The 20,580-nt window shown below is 38.2% G+C and overlaps 3 protein-coding genes and 1 pseudogene across 13 annotated transcripts; 2 read left to right on the forward strand and 2 right to left on the reverse strand.

Moving 5' to 3' along the window:
• The first annotated feature begins 138 nt into the window (after positions 1 to 138).
• Positions 139 to 751, forward strand: LOC133709143 (protein RER1A-like; annotated as a pseudogene).
• Positions 752 to 1,180: 429 nt separating this feature from the next.
• Positions 1,181 to 10,410, reverse strand: LOC133709891 (carbonic anhydrase 2-like). Of its 2 annotated transcripts, XM_062135833.1 has the most exons (10): positions 10,211 to 10,410; positions 8,291 to 8,401; positions 4,237 to 4,292; positions 3,751 to 3,891; positions 3,389 to 3,437; positions 3,193 to 3,309; positions 2,994 to 3,047; positions 2,585 to 2,670; positions 1,815 to 1,920; positions 1,181 to 1,636 (listed from the first exon to the last, which is right to left on the reverse strand). In XM_062135833.1, the coding sequence occupies exons 2-10, from the start codon at positions 8,342 to 8,344 to the stop codon at positions 1,472 to 1,474; spliced, it is 828 nt and encodes a 275-aa protein (XP_061991817.1). In that variant the 5' UTR covers positions 8,345 to 8,401; positions 10,211 to 10,410; the 3' UTR covers positions 1,181 to 1,471. The 2 variants fall into 2 exon arrangements, with proteins under 2 accessions (XP_061991817.1, XP_061991818.1); XM_062135834.1 differs by lacking the exons at positions 8,291 to 8,401; positions 10,211 to 10,410 and adding an exon at positions 4,629 to 4,788.
• Positions 10,411 to 12,858: 2,448 nt separating this feature from the next.
• On the forward strand, positions 12,859 to 16,829 carry LOC133712984 (AMSH-like ubiquitin thioesterase 2). 10 transcript variants are annotated; one of them, XM_062139099.1, is made up of 10 exons: positions 12,860 to 13,139; positions 13,287 to 13,342; positions 13,720 to 13,761; positions 13,893 to 14,223; positions 14,297 to 14,386; positions 14,830 to 14,892; positions 14,991 to 15,065; positions 15,259 to 15,321; positions 15,897 to 15,949; positions 16,208 to 16,829. In XM_062139099.1, the coding sequence occupies exons 3-10, from the start codon at positions 13,739 to 13,741 to the stop codon at positions 16,380 to 16,382; spliced, it is 873 nt and encodes a 290-aa protein (XP_061995083.1). In that variant the 5' UTR covers positions 12,860 to 13,139; positions 13,287 to 13,342; positions 13,720 to 13,738; the 3' UTR covers positions 16,383 to 16,829. The 10 variants fall into 10 exon arrangements, with proteins under 10 accessions (XP_061995085.1, XP_061995083.1, XP_061995080.1 ...); XM_062139096.1 differs by having other exon boundaries at positions 12,861 to 13,139; positions 13,220 to 13,342; positions 13,705 to 13,761; XM_062139097.1 differs by having other exon boundaries at positions 12,861 to 13,139; positions 13,705 to 13,761.
• An 848-nt stretch (positions 16,830 to 17,677) lies between these two features.
• LOC133710876 (uncharacterized) lies at positions 17,678 to 18,965 on the reverse strand. The gene has a single exon (XM_062137009.1). The coding sequence runs from the start codon at positions 18,862 to 18,864 to the stop codon at positions 17,935 to 17,937; it is 930 nt and encodes a 309-aa protein (XP_061992993.1). The 5' UTR covers positions 18,865 to 18,965; the 3' UTR covers positions 17,678 to 17,934.
• Between the last annotated feature and the right edge of the window lie 1,615 nt (positions 18,966 to 20,580).

The following is a 20,580-nucleotide window of genomic DNA, read 5'->3' on the forward strand; positions in this document are numbered from 1 at the left end:
CTTCTTCTTTTTTGGTTTCTTCTTCCCCAGATTCAAATCATCAAGATTCAAATCACCACCGCTGCGTCTCAATCCAGAGAAGAAGAGGGACCAACCGACCGACACACCTCGAGCAATGAACCCCAAGAGGGCCCCACAATGGACACCGGAGCGGCGAGAGTGGGTCTCGCCGCGTCGTCGTCGTCGGCGGAGGACCCGTCGTCTCGGGGGATCGCCGCTCGACGCTGTCCAGGCGTGGAGCTTCGGCGTGTCGCGCCGATACCAGCACCGGATCGACAAAACTACGCCGCACGTCCTCCACCGCTGGCTCGCAACCCTCTGTGTGGCCTTGGTCTACGTCCTCCGCGTCTACTTCGTCCAGGGATTCTACATCATGTCATACGGCTTGGGGATCTACCTCCTGAACTTGTTCATCGACTTTCTCTCTCCTCAGGTCGACCCGGAGATCCACGACCTTTCCGACGGCCCCAGCCTCCCGACTCGCGGATCCGACGAGTTCCGCCCCTTCGTTCGACGCCTCCCCGAGTTTAAATTCTGGTAATTTTGAATTCTAATAGGAAAAAAGTTTTGAATTTTATGAACTTGTGGTTGAGGATTCGGTTTCTAGAGATGCACTGCATGTGTTAGATGAAATGCCGGTTAGAGGATTTGGTTTCGAGACGAATGCATTGAATTTAGGTTTGGATATGTTTGTTTGTTTGGAAGGTACTCAATTACAAAGGCGTTTTGCATTGCTTTCGTGATGATTTGAATCTGGGGAAGAAGAAACCAAAAAAGAAGAAGAAGAAGAAGAAAGAAAGAAATAAAGAAAGAAAGAAAAGAAAAAAAAAATTGAGGGTAAATCGGTCATTTTGTCTTCATTAAGTGACTCACGTGTAAAATTTAACGGTCCCGTGACGGAAATTGATCATAGGTACGACGTTGATACGAAAAAATGAGTTCAGGTATCACATTGATAACTTTGTAAGTTCATGTATCATTCTGAAAGTCCCCTAAGTGTCCAGACACCGTTGGTGAATTTTTCCCTTTTTTATTTTCCATCAAGACTTTTAATAATTTTTAATAACATAGTAGCACGTTCATGCTAATAGCTCATACAGCATTGCCTTTTACGCAAGTGTACGTAGATAAATAGAAGTTACACGCTACGAAAAGATGTCTAAGAGTTGAGGCTGTAGAATGAAAAATTTAAAGCCGAACATTGCCTTCAAATGTGCATGGCCATTGAACAACCACTGTATACATAATTCAACAGTGCTTGAAGCTAGGAAGATGACCACATACAGAAAAGAGAAACTTTACATATGGAGAAAGAGAAACTTGCCAAACTACATTATTTTCTTATGACACAGGCCATAAAGACTATTATTTTGCCAAACTGTAGTTCCAAAAAGAAGATGCAAATAAAAGATGCGCCTGTGGGGTAAACTCTAATGAAATGAAAGGGAGGATTCTCGATAATGTCTGATGCTCATACAATCATATTGGGTGTAATATTGAAATCAAGATCCCAGAGCTGGAAACCACCGTTGACAAAATCATAGTATCCACCCTTCAGAGCCAGCTTATTGTTGACCACGGCCTCTCTAACAAACGGGTATGTCAGTAAGTTCGCAAGTGACACATTCACAGCCTCCTGCATTAAGGTCACGAATTCACAACCATTAGTATGCATAGCTATTAAGTTTCCAATTTGAACCACTGAACCTTGTTTCTTGTACCACAAGGCTAACTAACAGTCATTGAATGGTGTCATTAAGATCACAATTTCCTCTAAGAATGAGCTTAATCTGATTAAAGCAATGAAAAATTACCTTCTCCAAGTTGGTGCACTGCTCTGAAAAACTTAAGTCACCGCATGCTGATTTAACCTTGGTCTTTGCTGGCGCACAGATTTTGACCCAATTCTCAATGAAGTCACTGGAAATTTAACATGCAAACAGAAACTGTTAGTGCAAAACTAGTTCGTTCTTACTACGAATAGCTTACTTTTTTTTTTTTTTTTTTTTTTTTTTTTTTTTTTTGTCATGCAGATACGAATAGCTTACTTGATCAGACAATACAGATAAGTTTTTAGGTGAACTTGTGCCAGATGTACAACATATTTGTCGTAATAGAAGATGTTAAGAATGAAGAAAGCATCCTAAAGCTTACAGTTGATTTCAGAGAATCTGATGACTAAGAATATGTGACAGCCATAAAGTACTTGTCCTTCTACTTCTACTTCTACTGTTCTAGCTTTTTGGATGCCTCAAAAAACTATGGTACCACTGATGAAATAACTTTCTCTAAGTAATATTCCTTTCTATTCATGACTTGGACATGAGAACCACTGTCATATTATAATGTTTGTAGCAATAACAAACAATCAACTCACATGGGAATGAGAAAGAAAACCCACCAATTTGGAAGTCCTGAAAAGCAAAGATGCCAAAACTCCTACTGAATATATATAGCTAGCTAATGGTTGTTAATTCAACTGAATATTTGTAACTTGTACTTTGATTATTCAACTTTTAAAGCCAAATCACACAAAGATGCAAAGTTTATAAGCTGCTTCTTGCATCCATAAATGAAGTCTCACCTCGCGGTGGTCCCATCGTCCGGGATCGACATGAGCCCCTTTATACCGCCGCAGGAGCTGTGCCCGATCACCACAATATTCTCCACCTGCAAATCCAACAGTTCTGTTTTCTTAACGACGTTTCTGAAGAAAAAAGGTATGCACTACTTGCACTTAACAGTTAGTGTTATTCCTTCTCCCGACCAATAATTCAGCTTCTCCTCCCTTTATTTTGGAGGATTAAAGAAAAAGGGTCAGTGACCCTAATGACTAGGAGACCATTATTGAGCAACTGGGTCAAGAATTGGAAAAGTTGAACTATCAAAAAGAGTGGCCATGAATATGATATCCACGTTGGGAAGCAGCAGTACAGCTATGAGTAAAGTTTGAAGATCAAAAAAGAGTGGCCTATCAATATTAAGATATTCACCTTGAGATGCAATACTGCGTATTCAATGGCCGCCCCCACTCCCGAGTATTTTGTCTGCAACAAACAATAGTCAATTTTGTACCCAATCATAATAGAACAAAGACCCACTCCCCATTTTATATAACTTTGGAGCATATTTCATCATTTTAGTCGTAAACCATGCGCAATTCTGACCAAGACTTAGAGCTATTAGGCTAACCGTGTCGAACGGAGGGACCATGTTGGCAATGTTTCGGACCATGAAAGCCTCCCCTGGTTGGAAATTGAGGATGTGGGAGGGGCAAACTCGAGAATCCGAGCATGCAAATACCATAAACTACATAGACAATTCATCAATAAATACCACTCAAAAATGGCAAAGCACTAACTGAATGAACAGATCCAAAGTCACTCACCTTGGGGCTTTGGCCTTTGGCGAGCTGGCCGTACAAGTCCACATCTTTCCTGCGAAAGAAAACGATCACACGGCCATCCAATTTATTTTTAATCGGGAAAGCACAGCTAAATCTACTTTCCCATTTTCATGGCGATGCTTCTATAATTTCTTTATTGAACATATTGGATCTCGCGCATAATTCGCGGGTTAATTAAAACTAATCACAAAAAATTATTACACGGGTTTTTGGCTCCTTTTTTGGATAAGACGTGTGTCGGTTAAAGGTGTCAAACCGGGGCGGGGGGGGGGGGGGCATTTTGGGAAATGAAAATTGCAGGGAGGGAGGGGAATTAAGCCAACAGAATATTCCAAGAAACTTACTCAAACTTCTCCGTCTTGAAGTGGACGAACCCGCTTTTGAGCTTCTCGACCGGGTCAAACCCATCCGACCCGGTCCTCTCCAACTCGGCGGTTATCTGATTGATCCTGGCGGCGGCGACGCCTTCGAGGTCAGCTTTTTCACTGTAACCGAAAAAAGTTAAGAAAACGAGTCAGAGACAGAGACAGAGACGAAAATGCAATCCAAGTCCGGGGTAGGGTGGGGCCCATCCGTGACGAACACGGTTGGATCAAACGCCACCACCCCCTGAACGGGTCCCACGTGGCCATAAACAGCCTGAAAAGGGAGCCGAGGGGAACGCGTCTGAGACGGAAGGAAGTGAGACCGGAAAAGGAAAGAGAGTGAAATGACAGATAAGGACGTAAGACAACAGACTATTCACAGCAAACAAGGTACACGGATCACGTTCTGTCTGGCCTGGAAAAGAACGGAGACAACAGAGTAGTTGTTAAAACCAAAGTGCTTACCTGAGAAGCTTCGAAAGTCCGGCAATGGCATCCTCGTAAGCCATGTCTTCTTCCTTCTGTGAGATACAATCCAAAAAAACCAAACCAAATCAACACCAAACAATTCACAATCGTTTTCACAATTCTAAACAACAAAACCGACACCGGAAAATTTCCAATTAATCATATATAACGCCTGCAACTCGCAATATATTCAAATTCAAAACAAAATCATCGATTCATTTCTTCAATCTATACAAAACTACAAATAGCATCATAATCCAACAAAATTGAATCCATGCGCAATTGATTATGTGTGTATGATGTATAATGATATATCATGATGTATATCTATATATATGTGATAAATTCTGATCAGGATCGGAGGAAGAAGGAGAAGAGTCTGTACGAACCTTTGGATGAGAAAGTGTTTGGTTCTTTGAATCTGGATTTTGAGAGAAAAAGAGAGAGAGAGAGTATGGAATTAACGGGTAATGTGGATTTGAGGAGGGGACTTAATTGGCACCAGTCACCACCAGTTCTATAGCACTCACGTAAACTGTGCCTGCTATTTATATCAAGCTGGTCTAAAGTCTTGACCAAAATTATTAGCCCCTTGTTATACTTTTTCTTTTATTTGGTTATTAATAATTGTTTTCTCCAAAATCTCACGTAAAAGGAAACTCCCGTTATCCTTATTAATAATGACGTAAACATCTACTACGAAACGCGTCGTTTTGACTCTCTTGTGTTTGCTTTTACATGCCATGAGGGGTAAGTGAACGACAACCGGGTACAGATTAGAGTGGGGAATGTGGGGGTGTGGTAGGGTATAGCATGGTAGGGTGGGTCGAGGGGTTTGGATTAGTATGATTGGTGATTTGGTGATATCCTGGTGAAAAGGAGTGGAGAAAGAAGAAATCAACGGTAGCAGTATTATAGGCTTTGGTTAACTGAGTGGTCGTGTCGATGTTTCGAGAAGTCAACTAAAGACTACATGTGGGTTGGCGCCACGTGGTGGGTAGTGGGAACGTGAAACACAACTTCAAATGACCAGCTTCTAGTTTTTGAAAGCTTTAAATTACTATTTACATTGTGTTAATTGTTTTTTATAGAGGAAGAGGGAGTTTTACATATCAAATTCCTAATTTTCCTTATCAAATGGATTTATTAATAAAAAAGTGTTACAACTAGGATGAACAATACAAGTTATAACTACTTACAAACTACTTGTAACATAATCATAGTATCAGACCAACAAGCTTAGACATAACTTTTAATGTCTCAAAAGATAATAATGGAGCTCCGACTTGCATTGTTTATATAAAAGATCATTAACATGAGTGATCAAGGCAACCTTGTTGGAAAAAAAAAAAAAAAAAACTGATTTCAATAGTATTCGTTTGGTCAATAAACATACTTTTTTTCAAGATAAAAGTGAGGGAGGTAGTGTATGGTACATAATCTCATGTCACATAGTGACCAGAAAAATGCTATAATATTCATCATTAGAATTACTATAACAAGATAACAAACACCATAATATGGTTTACTATGTTTCTCCCTCTGCTGTGGCTCTCAATGATTAACTTTTTATATATTTTGGCAGTTTGGCACAACAATGTTATTAAGGTTTTATTATTTATTATTTTTCTTACATCAATAACTAAGAGTTATTATATTCATGTAGAAAACCTAAAGACAAAACCCTAAAGGCTGGTTCTCTCTGACTGCATGTTCGTGCTCGTCCGGTGGGCGCCCCTAGCGTCTGGGCTGGCTTCTGGCTGGCCTCCGAGCCACGCTGATGTCTTGTAGGCTGTTACTGGACGAGTTCTCGATTTCTATTGTTCGACGGAGCTCATTGGGTGATTGTCAGTGCTCAGGGTAACCGGACGGCTTTGGCATCGTTGTCGAGGACTGCATCTCTGAGCAGTGGTCGTGCTGACCAACACTAGCCGACCTTGGTGATAGCGGCTTAGATCAGCTGCGCCGTGGATTTCGCATCGACGGCAGTGAGGATTGTGGGGTGTTGGATCGAGGTCCTGTTTGTTTTGAGGCAGCGTGGTGCGCTACGTTTTGGATCGAGGCGTGGCAGTGATTAATGGCATCATGAGCCAGGCGGAGCGGGTCGGGCGAAGCTGCGGAGGTTGGTGCGAACGATATGGTGTGTGGGATATGTGGGCCTGGATCGTGCCAAGCTTGATGGGCTCTGAGTGGCACTCTTCCTTTGAGGCTCTTGGGCTTAATAACTTGGGTCGGGCTTCTTGCCTTAGTCCTCTAATGTTTTAGCTTGTCTTTTACAATAAATTCCTCTTAGGAAGCTAATGCACTTTTTAGTGCACTATATGTACCTCTAGCGCATCTGGAATAATACCAAATGAAGGTCTCCGCTACCTCTACGTATTTGAATGTATAATGAGTATGACTATTTGTACGAACCACTTGTGGGTATTATCAAGTAACAGCGGAATAGTATGTAACGGTCTATTATAGCTTGTGATGAATATAAAATTTTCCTGATTAAAAAAAAAAAGTTGTTATATTCATGAGTTGAATTCACGATCTCTCGTTATTGAAAATTGAGACTTATATCATTAAATCAAATGATATTGAGCTGCTAATAAAAGTTTTTGTGTTTAAGTTTGGTATTCTCTTTTTTTTGGTACAATAATTTCGGTTACTCTATTATTGATAATAAATAAATAATATAACAATATCAATTGGGATAGCAATCATAGCATGGCATCATCCCTCATCACTATGAAATATAAATTCCCGAGGTCAGATTGTAGCATGCATGATGGCGTAGCATAACTGACTCTCTATATATTTTTCATATTTTTTAAATGAAATCAACTTCTATATTTCTATTTATCACGTCATGATTTGGGAATGATAAATTAAAAAAATATTAAAAGAGTGTATTTATATATATATATATATATATATATATATATATTTTTTTTTTTTTTTTTGATCGGGTTAGTTGTTAGTAACTCACACACCCATGCAGTGGTATCCCAGCGCCAGGACACCTGCACTAATCCACTGCACCGCAGACGCACGAACCCAAAGGGTCCCTCAAATCTGCTGGCCACGGGATGGAGCTGGGATTCGAACGCTAGACCTGGGGGTTCCAGACTAGGCCATTCGACCAACACACCACACCACGTGGTTAAGAGTGTATTTATATTAGAGGTAAGATTTTAAAAAGGAGGAAAACCTATCCACTTTTTTTATAAATACTTTTGACTTGTATGGAAAGCACTTCCTAAAGAAGACATTATTTTGATTTTGATTGCAGCTACAAAGCTAGCCCTTGGTGAATTGAAAGGGAAAGGGACGTCTTCCAATTGTCTGCAATTTGTTTCAGTCATATTCTCCATTGAAATTTTGGATTATGATGGCTCTTGGCTGCTTAGGACTTTTTCTTCATCTTTCAAAGAGTAAAGAGGAAATTGGATGATGAAGAAGGTGACTGAGAATAAAGAAAGAGGACCATATGGACCGACTTGTGTAAATTAAAGTCCGTGATCGTCAAATTCACATGCCATTCGCTTTCAAATGCCTAATACGGTTTGATCAGTTTTGACTTTTGACAAGGGTTAACGTACAAAGCCAATAAGTAATATTTAGCGATGGTTTGTCGTCACCGGCGTCAGATATCACCGGGCCAGAAGTAGAGGTTCCCAGTTTAAGGGTAAAGGGTCGCAAAGGTAGTTAGGTCTAGGGTTCTTAAAGAATTAATTATGATTAGCCGCATGTACGTGCTGTGAATGAAGCCAGGAAATAATTAAGTTTCAGTTGATCCTGATCGATGCAGACGTTGATCTTTAACTTGATCGATGTCATCCATTAATGACTTATTTGTTTTTAAATGCATATATATCGATTTCTCTATCAAACATAACTAGATCAGATCCACCAGTACGTCTTGGTAGGATGAATAAACTCGCTCTTATATTGGAATAGAGAATTAGTGAGGTCTCTGGAAATGTGAATGCTGGAGTAGTTGATACTCAATAGCTAGCATGCAGAGAAACTAATTAAGTTGAAGAAATTAAGGAGACCGTACCGTGACCTTTGCTGTGCAACAGAGCATCATGCATTTTCTAAACGTTCCGGCCATGATTCTTTACTTGTTCACTACGTACTCTTCCCTAGCCTTTTTCTAACCCTAGCTAGCCTGTTCAGAAAAAAAGAAAGCATGCACTAGTTAGAATCTAGTAATTTCATAATCCTAGCTACTATTTAAACTGTTCTTATAAAGGTACGTAGTATTTAATCAATCATTGTGCTCAGAGCCGTCTCAAAATTTTTAGAGGCCCTGTGCGAGATTGAGAATACGGTCCTCTTTACCCGGTCTTACATAAATATATTATTGAAATTATATATATATATATATATATATATATATATATATATATATACATACAAATATAAATACAATTAAAATTTTTTTTAGTGTTTGTTTTGTTTTGGGCCTCTTATATATCTTATATTACTATTCCACTTCTTTAAAAACAAAAAAAAAAAGAAAGAATGGAGGACTAAAACTTGTAAACAAAAATTCCATTAAAACAAGCAAAACTACAACTGAATTATTAACGAAGATTAATACAATACAATACGACACTACCCAAAAAAAAAAAAAATGAAAGCATGATCCAGGATAAATGTATTATCAACAAAAAAAAAAAAGGACGAAGGAAAAGGAAGATAAGAGAGTTTCTATTGGGACCCCCAAATCTGCTCACTTGACCTCACTCTATTATGAATTATTAAATGACATATATAGCCTACTATAAAATGACTATTAAGGACAATAATTATACCAAAAAAATATTATATTTATTTTATGTAGACTTTCTAATTCAATAATATTAGATTGTATATTTTCCTCATCTATTTTCATTTTCCAATTTCACTACATACTCATTAAAGCATTCATATATATTTAACAAGAATTAAAAATATGATTAGATCACGTGACATAAAAATGTATGATATATATGTTGAACGCATATTGGTGAGGGAAAACAAAATAAATCCTCTTATGATGTATGACCTAAATCTAAGTCAATCAATTATATTTGCAAAAAAAATAAAAATAAAAAAAATAAAAACTAAAAATATTTAAATAATTAATCATGTGGTACAAAAAATACAGAAAAAAAATAAACATTAATAAACGAATGATTTTTTTTTTTGAGAATAAAAACAAATGATTTCTTCATTGTTTTTTTTTTGCACAGCTAAAATAGAAAAAAAATATTAAAAAAACATAATAGTTCATGGCATTTTCTTATTGATTAGACATTAATTTTTGAAACTCAAGTTTGATTAAGAAATGTATATTTAGTTAAGATTTATAGAGTGATTAAATCATTGAAATGACTAAATTTTTTATTTTAAAGATAATAATTTGTTTGCAAATTATATGAGTGAGGTTTAGTGAGTAAATTTAGTATTTGAAAATTTGATAAGAGGTGTAAAAAACATAGAGGTCAAGTGAGTAAATTTGGAGGTTCCAATAGAAAAACTCGGAAGATAAATATAATTTTTTGGGTAGTACAAAAATAAATGAAAGAAGAATAAGGGATAAATGTAGTATCTATAAAAAAAAAACAAGAAAATAGAGGAACATGTTGCCTGTGAAGGGTAGACGGCTCTGATTGTGCTCATGGTGCGAATAGCTAGAGACGGATCGTTCATAAACAAAAAGCGCGATGGAGTGAAGGGTAGACAAAAAACTTACGACAATGCATACAAATTGACTAAAAATAACAAATTAGATAAAAACTAACTCTTGAAACATAATAAAACAAGTTAGAGTAGTGCAAACTTGATGAAATTACTTGGTACAGGCTACCGAATAACTATGAATCCGAATGCATGCATATATGTATATATATCCAATGGTATTGATATTCATTGCAAGGGTCTTCAAACAATAGCGGGAAAGTTGGGTATATTAAGATAGAAGAGAAGTTACCCAAGAAGTAGTGCTCTCCAACAGCGTACTCTGCAAGAGATTGATAGAACTGGGAGTCTCTGGTGCTGAAAGTCTGAAAAGATGATATGTCGATGACTGAAGGAGGAACAGAGGGAAGGGCTTTATTTGGACTATCTGCAGGGGCCATAAATGGGCCACACAGTAAGGGTCAGGTCAGCCACTAGAGTTCAATCACGGCCATCCATGTTGCCTGTGAACATGAATCATTCCTTGGCAGTTGGCGGGCAGTGTAGAGTCTCTATACCACTAAAAGCTAAGAAGCTGCCAATTCCATGCCTACTTATCAATTAATGGGATGGATAAAGGGAAAGCCGAGGTTAAATTCCTATCCTTCTCCGATGAATGAGGGTCTCATGTTACTCCATCTTTTGCTGGCCAATCACACTGCACCACTTCATGGTTCATACACATTCCAAAATCACCAACCAACCCCCCAAAAGCATCGAACGGTGAGAAACGGTTTTACTGATTCACGTGCATTCATCCATAAAATTTTAGAGCATTATTTTTATGGGAAAATGATCATTTACTAAATTTCAGCTTAAAAATTGTCCACTTGCTCCAACATGAGTTTTTTTAACTCCATTTACCCAAAACACTCTAAGAGATTATTTCCCTATTACTCAATTAATTCTTTTTATTTATTCTTGGGACTTTTTTGCCCTCAACTTCTTTCTCACTTAGAGAGAGAAGTTGTTGGATACCTTGCCGGACTCCGGTGACTAGTGGCCGGCCGCGGACTCCGGTGACAGGTGACGGGAATCCGGCGATCGGTGACGGGAATCCGGCGACCGGTGACCGGAATCCAGCGATCGGTCCCTAATAATACCCAGTAACCATATTATTGCCCCTCAGTAATCATATTATTGCCCCTCAGTAATCATATTATTGGCCCCCAATAATCATATTATTGCCTCCCAAAAATCATATTATTGCCGTCTAGTGAATTGTATGAACTCCCGAAACCAAAATGAATACACTACAGACACAATTGATCAATTTATAATCATATTATTGTCTCCCAATAATCATATTATTGCCTCCTAATAATCATATTATTGCCCTCAAGTGAACCAAAATGAATACATTACAGATACAAAAAAAAACAAAAAAAAACCGAACGATACCAAAAAAAAAACCCTGGGCACCCACCGGAGTGTGAGGCCGGCAATTCGGGTATCTTCTAATCGAGGCTCTGGGTTCTCTGAGGCGAAGGCTTGGAAGTTGACGAGGACTTTGAGGTGGAAATGGGGTTGGGCTTCGATTGGGGAGGCTTCGAGGCGTGCCCGGCTCCTCCTCCTTCGCTGCAGTCCGAGAATTTGATATGGGCACCAGATTGGATCTACCGGGGATGAAATTGCTATGGGAACTTCGTCGACAGCCGTCAGGTGGGTGGATAAAGATGGTCAACGATGGCAGAGCGGCGATCGGAGAGGTCGATGGTGGGGATTGGTTCGGCGTCGATGATGGCAGAGTGGCGATCGGAGAGGTCGATGGTGGGGATTGGTTGGGCGTCGATGATGGCAGAGCGGCGATCGGAGTAGAGGTCGGAGAGGTCAATGGTGGGGATTGGTTGGGCGTCGAGTCGGTGAGGGGGATGGAGGAGAGACCCGAGTCTAGAGAGAGAAATCGGTGTGAGAGAGAGAGAGAGAGAGAGAGAGAGAGAGAGAGAGAGAGAGAGATGTGTAATTTATTAATTAAAATGAGGGTAATAATGTCAATAGATGTTAGATTGGGTAAGTGGGATTAAAAAACTCTTGGTGAAGTAAGTGGGCAATTTTGAAGCTGAAATTGGGTAAGTGGTCACGGCCCCTATTTTTATAACGTGTTTTAATTGAGTTAATACCAAAATTTTGAATGATTTTTTTTTTATATAAATTTTTATTATTTTTTGACTTAAAAAAATTGTAAAAGTTATGTGAGTCTTGATTTTTGAGTTCCATTGAGAAGTGTTTAAAAATAATTTTCATCCTTAATAAAATTTTAATGACAAAATAAAAACATTCGATTTTGGCAAAAAAACTTTGTGCTGTGTCTACAAATTTTGGTGAAAATCATGGTCAAACATTTTTATTTTTTTTGAGAAAGTTCTAAGGTCCAGTTTTCATGAGGCTGAATCATGAAGTATAGTTAGTTTATAATTTTTAAGTTTTTTATTTTTATTTTTTTCAGCTTGAGAAATAAATAAACAATTTTATATTTAATAATACAAATTGCTAGTTAGAGCTTAGGATGACGCCAATGGTTAGGAGTTTTACCAAATAATTTATCGCTTGTCCTACATTTGTCATTCTAAACAGTAGGTTGTAACACAAAAAAGGGCAAAACATTACAAAAAATGGCTGGTCGTGCAACGTAATTTCAATGAAGATTCACCTTTCAGTATCTACTTGACATTTGTGTTTTCACCTCTTTTTGTAAGTAATATATTTCTACATTCGATTTTCGTAATCTGAATCGTTCATCAAAACATTATATAACATCTTTACAAAAAATAGATCAATTCAGAGATCCTTTTACCACGGAATTATACGGTGCAAAAATAATCTGTACAGTAGGAATTTATCAAACCATCAGAAGCTGAAAATAAATGGTGCAAATAGCCAAATAGCTGAAAGATCGAGCAAATTGAATCATAGTGGACCTAAGAATAACCATAAACCGAGTAGGTTGGTGTTGGTACTTGGTACTTGGTACTATGTTGTCATAAGGTTTCCCTGTTGTGGTGGGGGTTACGTGTCAGCAATTCGGCAATAAGCACCACTCTGGACGATCCACGATCATCTACTAAAAGGAGTCATATCATCGCCCCAAGCTTCAAATCCACCCTCTGCCAAATTACGAAGGGAATATTCAATTCAGCTTCAAATTCCGAGTTCATCTCTGAGCTCTACACCACACACTGCAGGTATTGATATCTCTTACCCTCGTAATTTAGTGTCTTCCTCTACGCTCTCCTCCTTTTATGATTACCATTTCTGCTTTCAGTGGCAATTTCTGCAAGTAAAAATCAGAAGCGTTTTCATAACCTAGTTGTTTGCTGTTTTGCTCCTAGTGTTTTCCTCCCTCCATTTTCAGTAGTGTCACTACTGAAGTAAAGATCACAACGAGGTATAGAATAGAATTGATTTCCTCTCTTATCTGTTTCACATGAGTCTTATGGATGATGTGGTTCAGGGATTGATATTTTGTGTGATTTGAATTGGATGATGATGTGCGATATTGACTGCGAGTGTTCAATGTTAGCATTGTAATTTGAATTGGATCATGTGCAATATTGACCGGAAGGTCCAAAGTAATGTTAACATTAGGAATTTCAGATTATGTGTGAAGCACTCTGTGTTTGGTTGTTAGTTTTGTTTAAGCACCTTGGGAATTATTGTAATGAGGTTAGGAAGTTTTAGACGGAAATACTACTTTGTCTTTGTTCCTTTTAGAGCTTCAATTTTGCTTGAATCATAATGATTTTACAGTTTATTATATCTCAGTCAGGTTAGAAGTTGTGCTATGGCGGAAAGAAACCATCTAAGGTATAGTAACTCCTCTTGTATTAAGAAACATATCTACGGTAGAGAACCATATTGCAATTTGCAGAAATTAAAATTTTGTTCAAACTCTTGTTAATTTAGTATAATGATATCAGTTGCTTGTTATTATACAGCTTCAGAATGATCAATGGGGAACAAGCTACTTTGTCATCTTTGAATTCGTTGGAATCTGGCAGTAGTTGCTTGGCTTGCAAATTTCTTGCTCCAAGCGAATGGCAGAATATTACAGTTCATACTGTTACGCAATTCTCCCCTTCTCCTTTAATCTCTTGCACAGAAAGTATGCCTCAAGGTGCTACTGTTTCACAAATTACAGCCGCGAATTCAGAACAGTCATGTGATCAATCAACATCATCTAGGGTCCTGCGAGATGTACATATCGTAAGAAATTACCTCAAAATGTTGGCTTACAGTTTCTGTAGATCCATGCTGCTTGCAAACTCGGTACTATTTCGTGGCTATATATCTTCACATTGACCATATAGAGCTAATAAATAGTAGTTATGATGCTTTTCAGTCAGCTCGGTTAATGGAAGATTTCCTTCAGCTTGCTAAGGACAACACAGAGAAGGATCTTGAAACCTGTGGGACTCTTGGCGCCTTTCTTGTAAGATTCATTCCCCCTTTAGGATCTAAAACCAATATGTTTGTTGCATAAGATATGATGACATGTTAAGTCTGTAAGGATGCTGAAAAATTGGCCCAAATGTATAAAGGGAGTATATTCTTTTGAATATGACAAATGATTTCAGTCACTGGGTAATGACATTTCTCTGTTGCAAAGTTTCATTACTTATTCTACATTTCTCAGTTTCATAGGTCTCCATTACTATCTTCAAACCGTCTCCCAATCTCACTCACAACCCAAATCTTTTTCACTTTCTCACCAGTTGCAAATTCAAAATCCTTCACAGATCTTTGATGTACAACTTATTTATGCCCTTTTATCTATATGTACACATTCAGAGTGTTGTAAAATGGATTTCAGATTGTTAGAGTTTGAATCTATTAATTGAAGGTAATATGTATTTGTTTCTTGTGTATGCATAGAAAAATGAAACATTCTACGTGACGACTCTGATCATACCCAAGCAGGAATCCACTTCCAACTCTGTAAGTCTCTTAGGCCTTTCACTTCCAAGTCTTGTTTTTCATTCACGAACTGTAGTCTGCTGTCACTACTGTTTGGTGCTGACCAGAACTTATGACAGTGTCAGGCAACAAATGACGAGGAAGTCTTTGCCATACAAAATGAACAATCACTTTTTCCTGTAGGATGGATCCATGTACGCCTTTTTCTGTTCTTTTTCTATTTTTAACTTTTGTTTTCAAGAACTGTGGCCAAAGTTGTGTATCCTCCTGCTTATTTACACTTAACTACTGCTTATCTTCCCTGAAATACTATGTATATACATTAACTTGTCTATACTTTGACAGATTTAGCATCTCTTGTTCACTTTGTCAACTATTTATTTTCAGACACATCCTTCTCAGAGTTGTTTCATGTCATCAGTGGATTTACACACACATTATTCACGTCAGGTAATTTATTCAGTCAGTGCTATTTTCATTATCAAGAACTTCTGTTGTGTGTATGGCTACCCCTTCATCATATGATTCATATCTAGTATACGCACATTATAGGAGAATTCAGAAAGTTAGTTAGCGGTTTCATATAGCCTTGGTCTCTAGTGCAATGATTTGAGATAAGAGGTTTGGATATTGACATCATCGCATCAACTGTACAATGGTTTGACGACTATAAATGTAAGTAGTATTTTGAATCTGTTATGATCAGGATCTTTGGAATCATGTCCAAGTAATTCTAGTAGTAAAAATTATTTTTTTATAATAAAAATCCAAATATATACAATCTATTAACATTCACTTAGAGTCATTTTAACTACACAGCATTAACTAAAATCCTATAATGTGTACCTCATTTTCTCTCGTCTTTTCCATTGTTGCTTGTTTGAAATCCTGAATTGCCTTGCTGGGTGTGTTATTCTCCATTTTAACTAAGGGCTATTGTATGAAGGTTGAAAATATACATATAACTGTGTTGATCTGGTTCCAAGTGAAGTCTTTAAGTATCGCTTTCCATCTTGCATTTTCAGGTTATGGTACCTGAGGCTTTTGCCATTGTCATGGCCCCAACTGATACTTCAAGGTATGTAGTTCTTATGAAGCTCAGCCAAAATATTTTTACATAAAACAAAAAAACAAAAAACTTGGCTATGACATTATATCAGTAGGTCAGAAACGTTAGACAAATATGTAGTATCTTGTGGTAGCGCATGGAATACTGTTCAACTGAGAGAAAACTTGAGTAAAGGGTACATTGCCTTGAATGTGTTTCAACAGCCTATAATTTGTGAGTTGTGACATATTTGTACATTCAGAAATTTATTGGTTGAGATTTTTCCAGAAGCTATGGAATATTCCGGCTATCTGACCCTGGTGGGATGAGTGTCTTGAAAAAGTGCCAAGATACAGGGTTCCACACTCACGAAGAAACAGGAGATGGGAGTCCCATTTACGAGCACTGCTCCAACGTCTACACAAACTCAAATCTGAGGTTTGAAATCTTTGACTTGCGTTGAGATTCTGTTTAGAAAATGCACAAAGTTCACACTACTGACGGATTAGGAGACATCCAAGTCAACATCCATGACCTTGCCTGGCAAGTGGCAACAGAGCTTGGATGAGGTTTTGGTACTTTAATAATACAGAATTACAGATAAACAAAATTTTGACAGTGATCAAGTGTTGTATTTATCTGTTAACATAGTTTTGGAAAATAGTATCTGTTCTAGTGGCATAAGTCTCCGGCTGTTTGTAAGCGAGACGTCCCAAGTTCGACTGTTGTGTAGACAAAAAAAAAAAAAAAAACTAAATATATACAGTTTTGAAAGTAGGAAACTATGGTTCATTGTGCCCCTTCTTTTCATAGAGCTGGCAAGGCAATTATTGTTCTAACTTGTACCTGTTGTCATTGTCTTTGACTGCACAAAAATGAATACAGCAGCAAAAGCAAAGCGTCTTTATTATTGAGCAGTGAATTTTACTTTTTGAAAACTTAACAGTTACCCAGTTAAGGATGATCTCTGACTTTGCCTGCTCAATAAATGGTATCACTTCTCCTCCTCAATAACCTTCAACTACCAGTACTGAATGCATTGCAGAAATTTTACCAAGGCCTCAGCTGTCATATTGGTCCACTCTGAATTGTTATTGAGCTGTCCAAATAATACATGTAGTCCTTTTTTCTGTATTTGGCTGGCACAATGTCTTCATGTCTTCACTAGCTTTTAAATATGAACTCATCTCATGGTTTTTGCTGTGGAAATAAATAGACAAGGGCTGGGGAATTGGGGAGGAAATTTAATGTTTAACGAAATTGATGCTCTGTTTAAATCAATTATTGCTTGTTTTAGCTCCCTACCTAACGCTCCTTACGCTTATCTTTAGTATTGGTATGAGAGTGAAAGGGTCAAGTGGTAGGAAAAGCCAATAGGAACCTCCCCCTATTTTAACATCTTGCTACCTCCATTGATCTTTCCTATTTTGTGATTTGGACATATCATTCTTCTCCGAAATGCTTTAAAGTCGGAAAGAAGAAGTCTCTATTGATCTCTATTTCCTTCCTTGCGAAGAAAATATTGCTTATATCAAGCGCTTATCTTTACATTAGAAAAAAAAAAAAAAATGCTTAGCATTTAGCAACGGCCCTTTTCATACATATTAATCATGGTGATCCAGACAGAAATTATGATGAAAATTCTTCGTTATGAGAGAGACGTTGCCTACATATGTCGCATGCAAGAATTTTACGAAATTTCTTGAATTTAGTAGTTAAAACAAGCTACCATGACCCATTGCAAGCAAGAAACAACCATAAGAAACCAATAGAGTATCGATATTTTTCAGTTTTCTTCTAATTACAAGAGCAAATACACATTTTAGTTCAAGTAGAAATGTATCACCACGTCTAATATGTATTGGCAATTTCCAAAAATCAAAGGAGAAACTCCACATTTCTAAAACTCAATAATTTACATAGAATTAATTAATCGAAAAAAAGAAGAAGAGAGAAACCAAGTAAACAAAAAAATAAATAAACTAATTTTGTTAATCACTGCTACGCGGTGGTTGTCAGAAAGGATGAACATTTCTGCTCAACCCGTTCACATTGGTGAAGAACCCGAAACCGACCACCCCCGGCCTGTAAGGCAAATACGACCGTCGTTTATCCCCTTCCTTCTTCGCTCTGTTCATCACGTAATGCTTCTCGTGCGCCGACGACACCGTTTCGGCCTTTTTAACCTTTTGCCCCTGAGCTTTCTCCACCGGCTTTACGCTCTTAGCGGCCTTCGCGGCCGCCGCCGCCGCCGCCGCTGCTTGATTTTGCTTCAGGGTCGCCGAATTAGGGTTCAGGAACACGAACGCGTCCTTGCCGTCGCTGTTGCTCCGAGGAACCAAGTCCCTGATTCTCCAGAGCTTGGAGGACCCGGTGGAATTGCTCTTGTTGTTTCGGAGCTCCGGCGAGACTTCCTTGGCGTTCTTGGACCACTCGCAGTAGCTTCCCTCCGGGACGGCTTCGAGCTCGTCGGATTCGGAGGCCGACGACGATGGAGCGTCGCGGTCTTCGAAGAAGAGCTTTTTCAATGGCGGCCTTAGAGACGAAGAAGAGGAAGCCTCTTTCTGGCGGGAAGAAGAATCGCCGTCGTAGGCGTCGGCGAAGAGGAGATCCCGGTTGAAAATCGGATACACCGGCCGGATCTGGCCGTCCTGGAACGCGTCGTCGGCGGAAATCGGTGATCCGTCGGGATTCGTGCAGAAAAACGAGAACTCCTCTTCCTCTTCTTCTACTTCTATCTCGTCCTCATCTACAGCAGCAGCGACGTCATTTTGAGCTTCCTTCTCTGGCTTCTCTTCCTCACCTGAAGCTGTGCGTTTTACGTCCTCTGAGACTTTGACACTAGCGGTGAAATTCGCAGAGAGCTGCGAGTATTCGAAATTGTTCTTTGAATTGACGTAAGAATCCAAACTCGGAGACGAAACCGGAACCGAAATAGCTTGCATTTTGAAACAATTGCAGAATCAAATTGGAGAGGTTTTTGGTGGTGATGAGCTGATTAGAATTGGAAATGTGAGAAAATGAAGGTCTTGGTTTTTAGTTGTTGGTAGCGGTGGTGCTGAAGATATATATACACACACAACTACAAGAGGCTGGGCAATATTGGCGGGTGTGGGGCCCAGAAATGGGCGATAGGTTTGTTGGGGAAGGGCTCGGTTCACACTGTACACGTGTTGATTACCACGCGGGTGTTATTTAGAGCTGCCACTTGGTGAATGTTGTTGAATCTAGAGAGAAGAGAGAGATGGAGAGATGCCCGTTACTGATTACTCCAACAATTCAAGGCCCAATGGGAAAATAAGAGACCAGTGCGAGGAAAGTCTCGAACTACTTACGTGTCATGATTCGGAATAACGATATTTGTTTATATTCGTCTTTTTTGATAATTTGCAATTTATATTGTGATATTAATTAATTAATTTTTTTATTTTTTTTATTTTTATGTATTTCTAAATAAAATACTACTATCTTAGTCGGAACAACGAACATGTAGCACTATAAAATCACGAGTACTTACTCCTAGTGTTGGTCTATCGGCATTATGTTCTTTTTTTTTTCTTTCAGAAATTTGAGATTATATTGTTTACACTAATTTCGCTTATTTTATCAATATGTACTTTTAAATGAAACATTTCTGTATTGGCCAGAACAACGAACATGTAGCAATGTTAAATCACACCTATCTGCTCCTAGTGTGGAGTCATGGAGGTATAGTTGGTTCAAACTCACATTACTTCTTTTGGTGATGTTATGCCGTTGATATTTTTTTATAATAAAAACGTTATTGTATTAGTCGAAACTACGAACAATTGTTGCTAGTAGATCACACCTAATTACTCCACGGAGGTTTTGTTAGCTCACACCCATAACGCGGATAGGGTTGACTCTGGACGGGGAGGTCTGAAAAGTCAACAGGGTATTACTTGGAGAGGTGGTAGCGAATCGGATTTTAGTGAGTGGGGATCATAGCGACACGCGGAAGACGTCACGGGTGAAGTAATGAATGCTTTATGTGATTGATTGGGATATGGGGAGGATGACTTTTTTTTGGTGAATTGGGGAGGATGACTTGCATGCCAATCAAAGTGTTTATTTCTGTCACCAACAAAAATACGAAACATTGACCAAATCTTCTCAAAAAAAAAAAAAAAAAATACGAAACAAATAATTTTAATCAATTATAGGAAGATTCATGGTCGGGGTTTAGGAACTTGGGAAAGAAAACGTTTCTCACCAAGAAAAGTCTAATTGTGGGCGGATTGAAAACGGACTAGAAGATTAGGACCTGATTGATCATACGTTTTGAAGTCAATGTTATCATTTAATTCATCTTTTTAAGTCGAGAACTATCGAATATATTTATAAATATCGGTTTTGAGGTGAGATTATAGATATGAATAAAAAATGAGTTCCACGTATGGGTTTAAATTTAATTGCTAATAATCTATATAACACACCTATTACCCACATCATCAGATATTTTTATTTTCAAAAATTCTACTATACACATGTACGTTATACACACGAGATTTGACGGTTAGTGATGAAAGATGAATGGTATTTATATCTTGCATATCGTTGGATTCTGTTTATATGGCGCCCATACATGTATCTAGTAGAAATTTCTTTTTGTTTTTTTTTTTTTTTTTTTTCCATATTGT

This window comes from Rosa rugosa, chromosome 5 (genome assembly GCF_958449725.1).
Source record: "Rosa rugosa chromosome 5, drRosRugo1.1, whole genome shotgun sequence".
NCBI lineage: Eukaryota > Viridiplantae > Streptophyta > Magnoliopsida > Rosales > Rosaceae > Rosa > Rosa rugosa.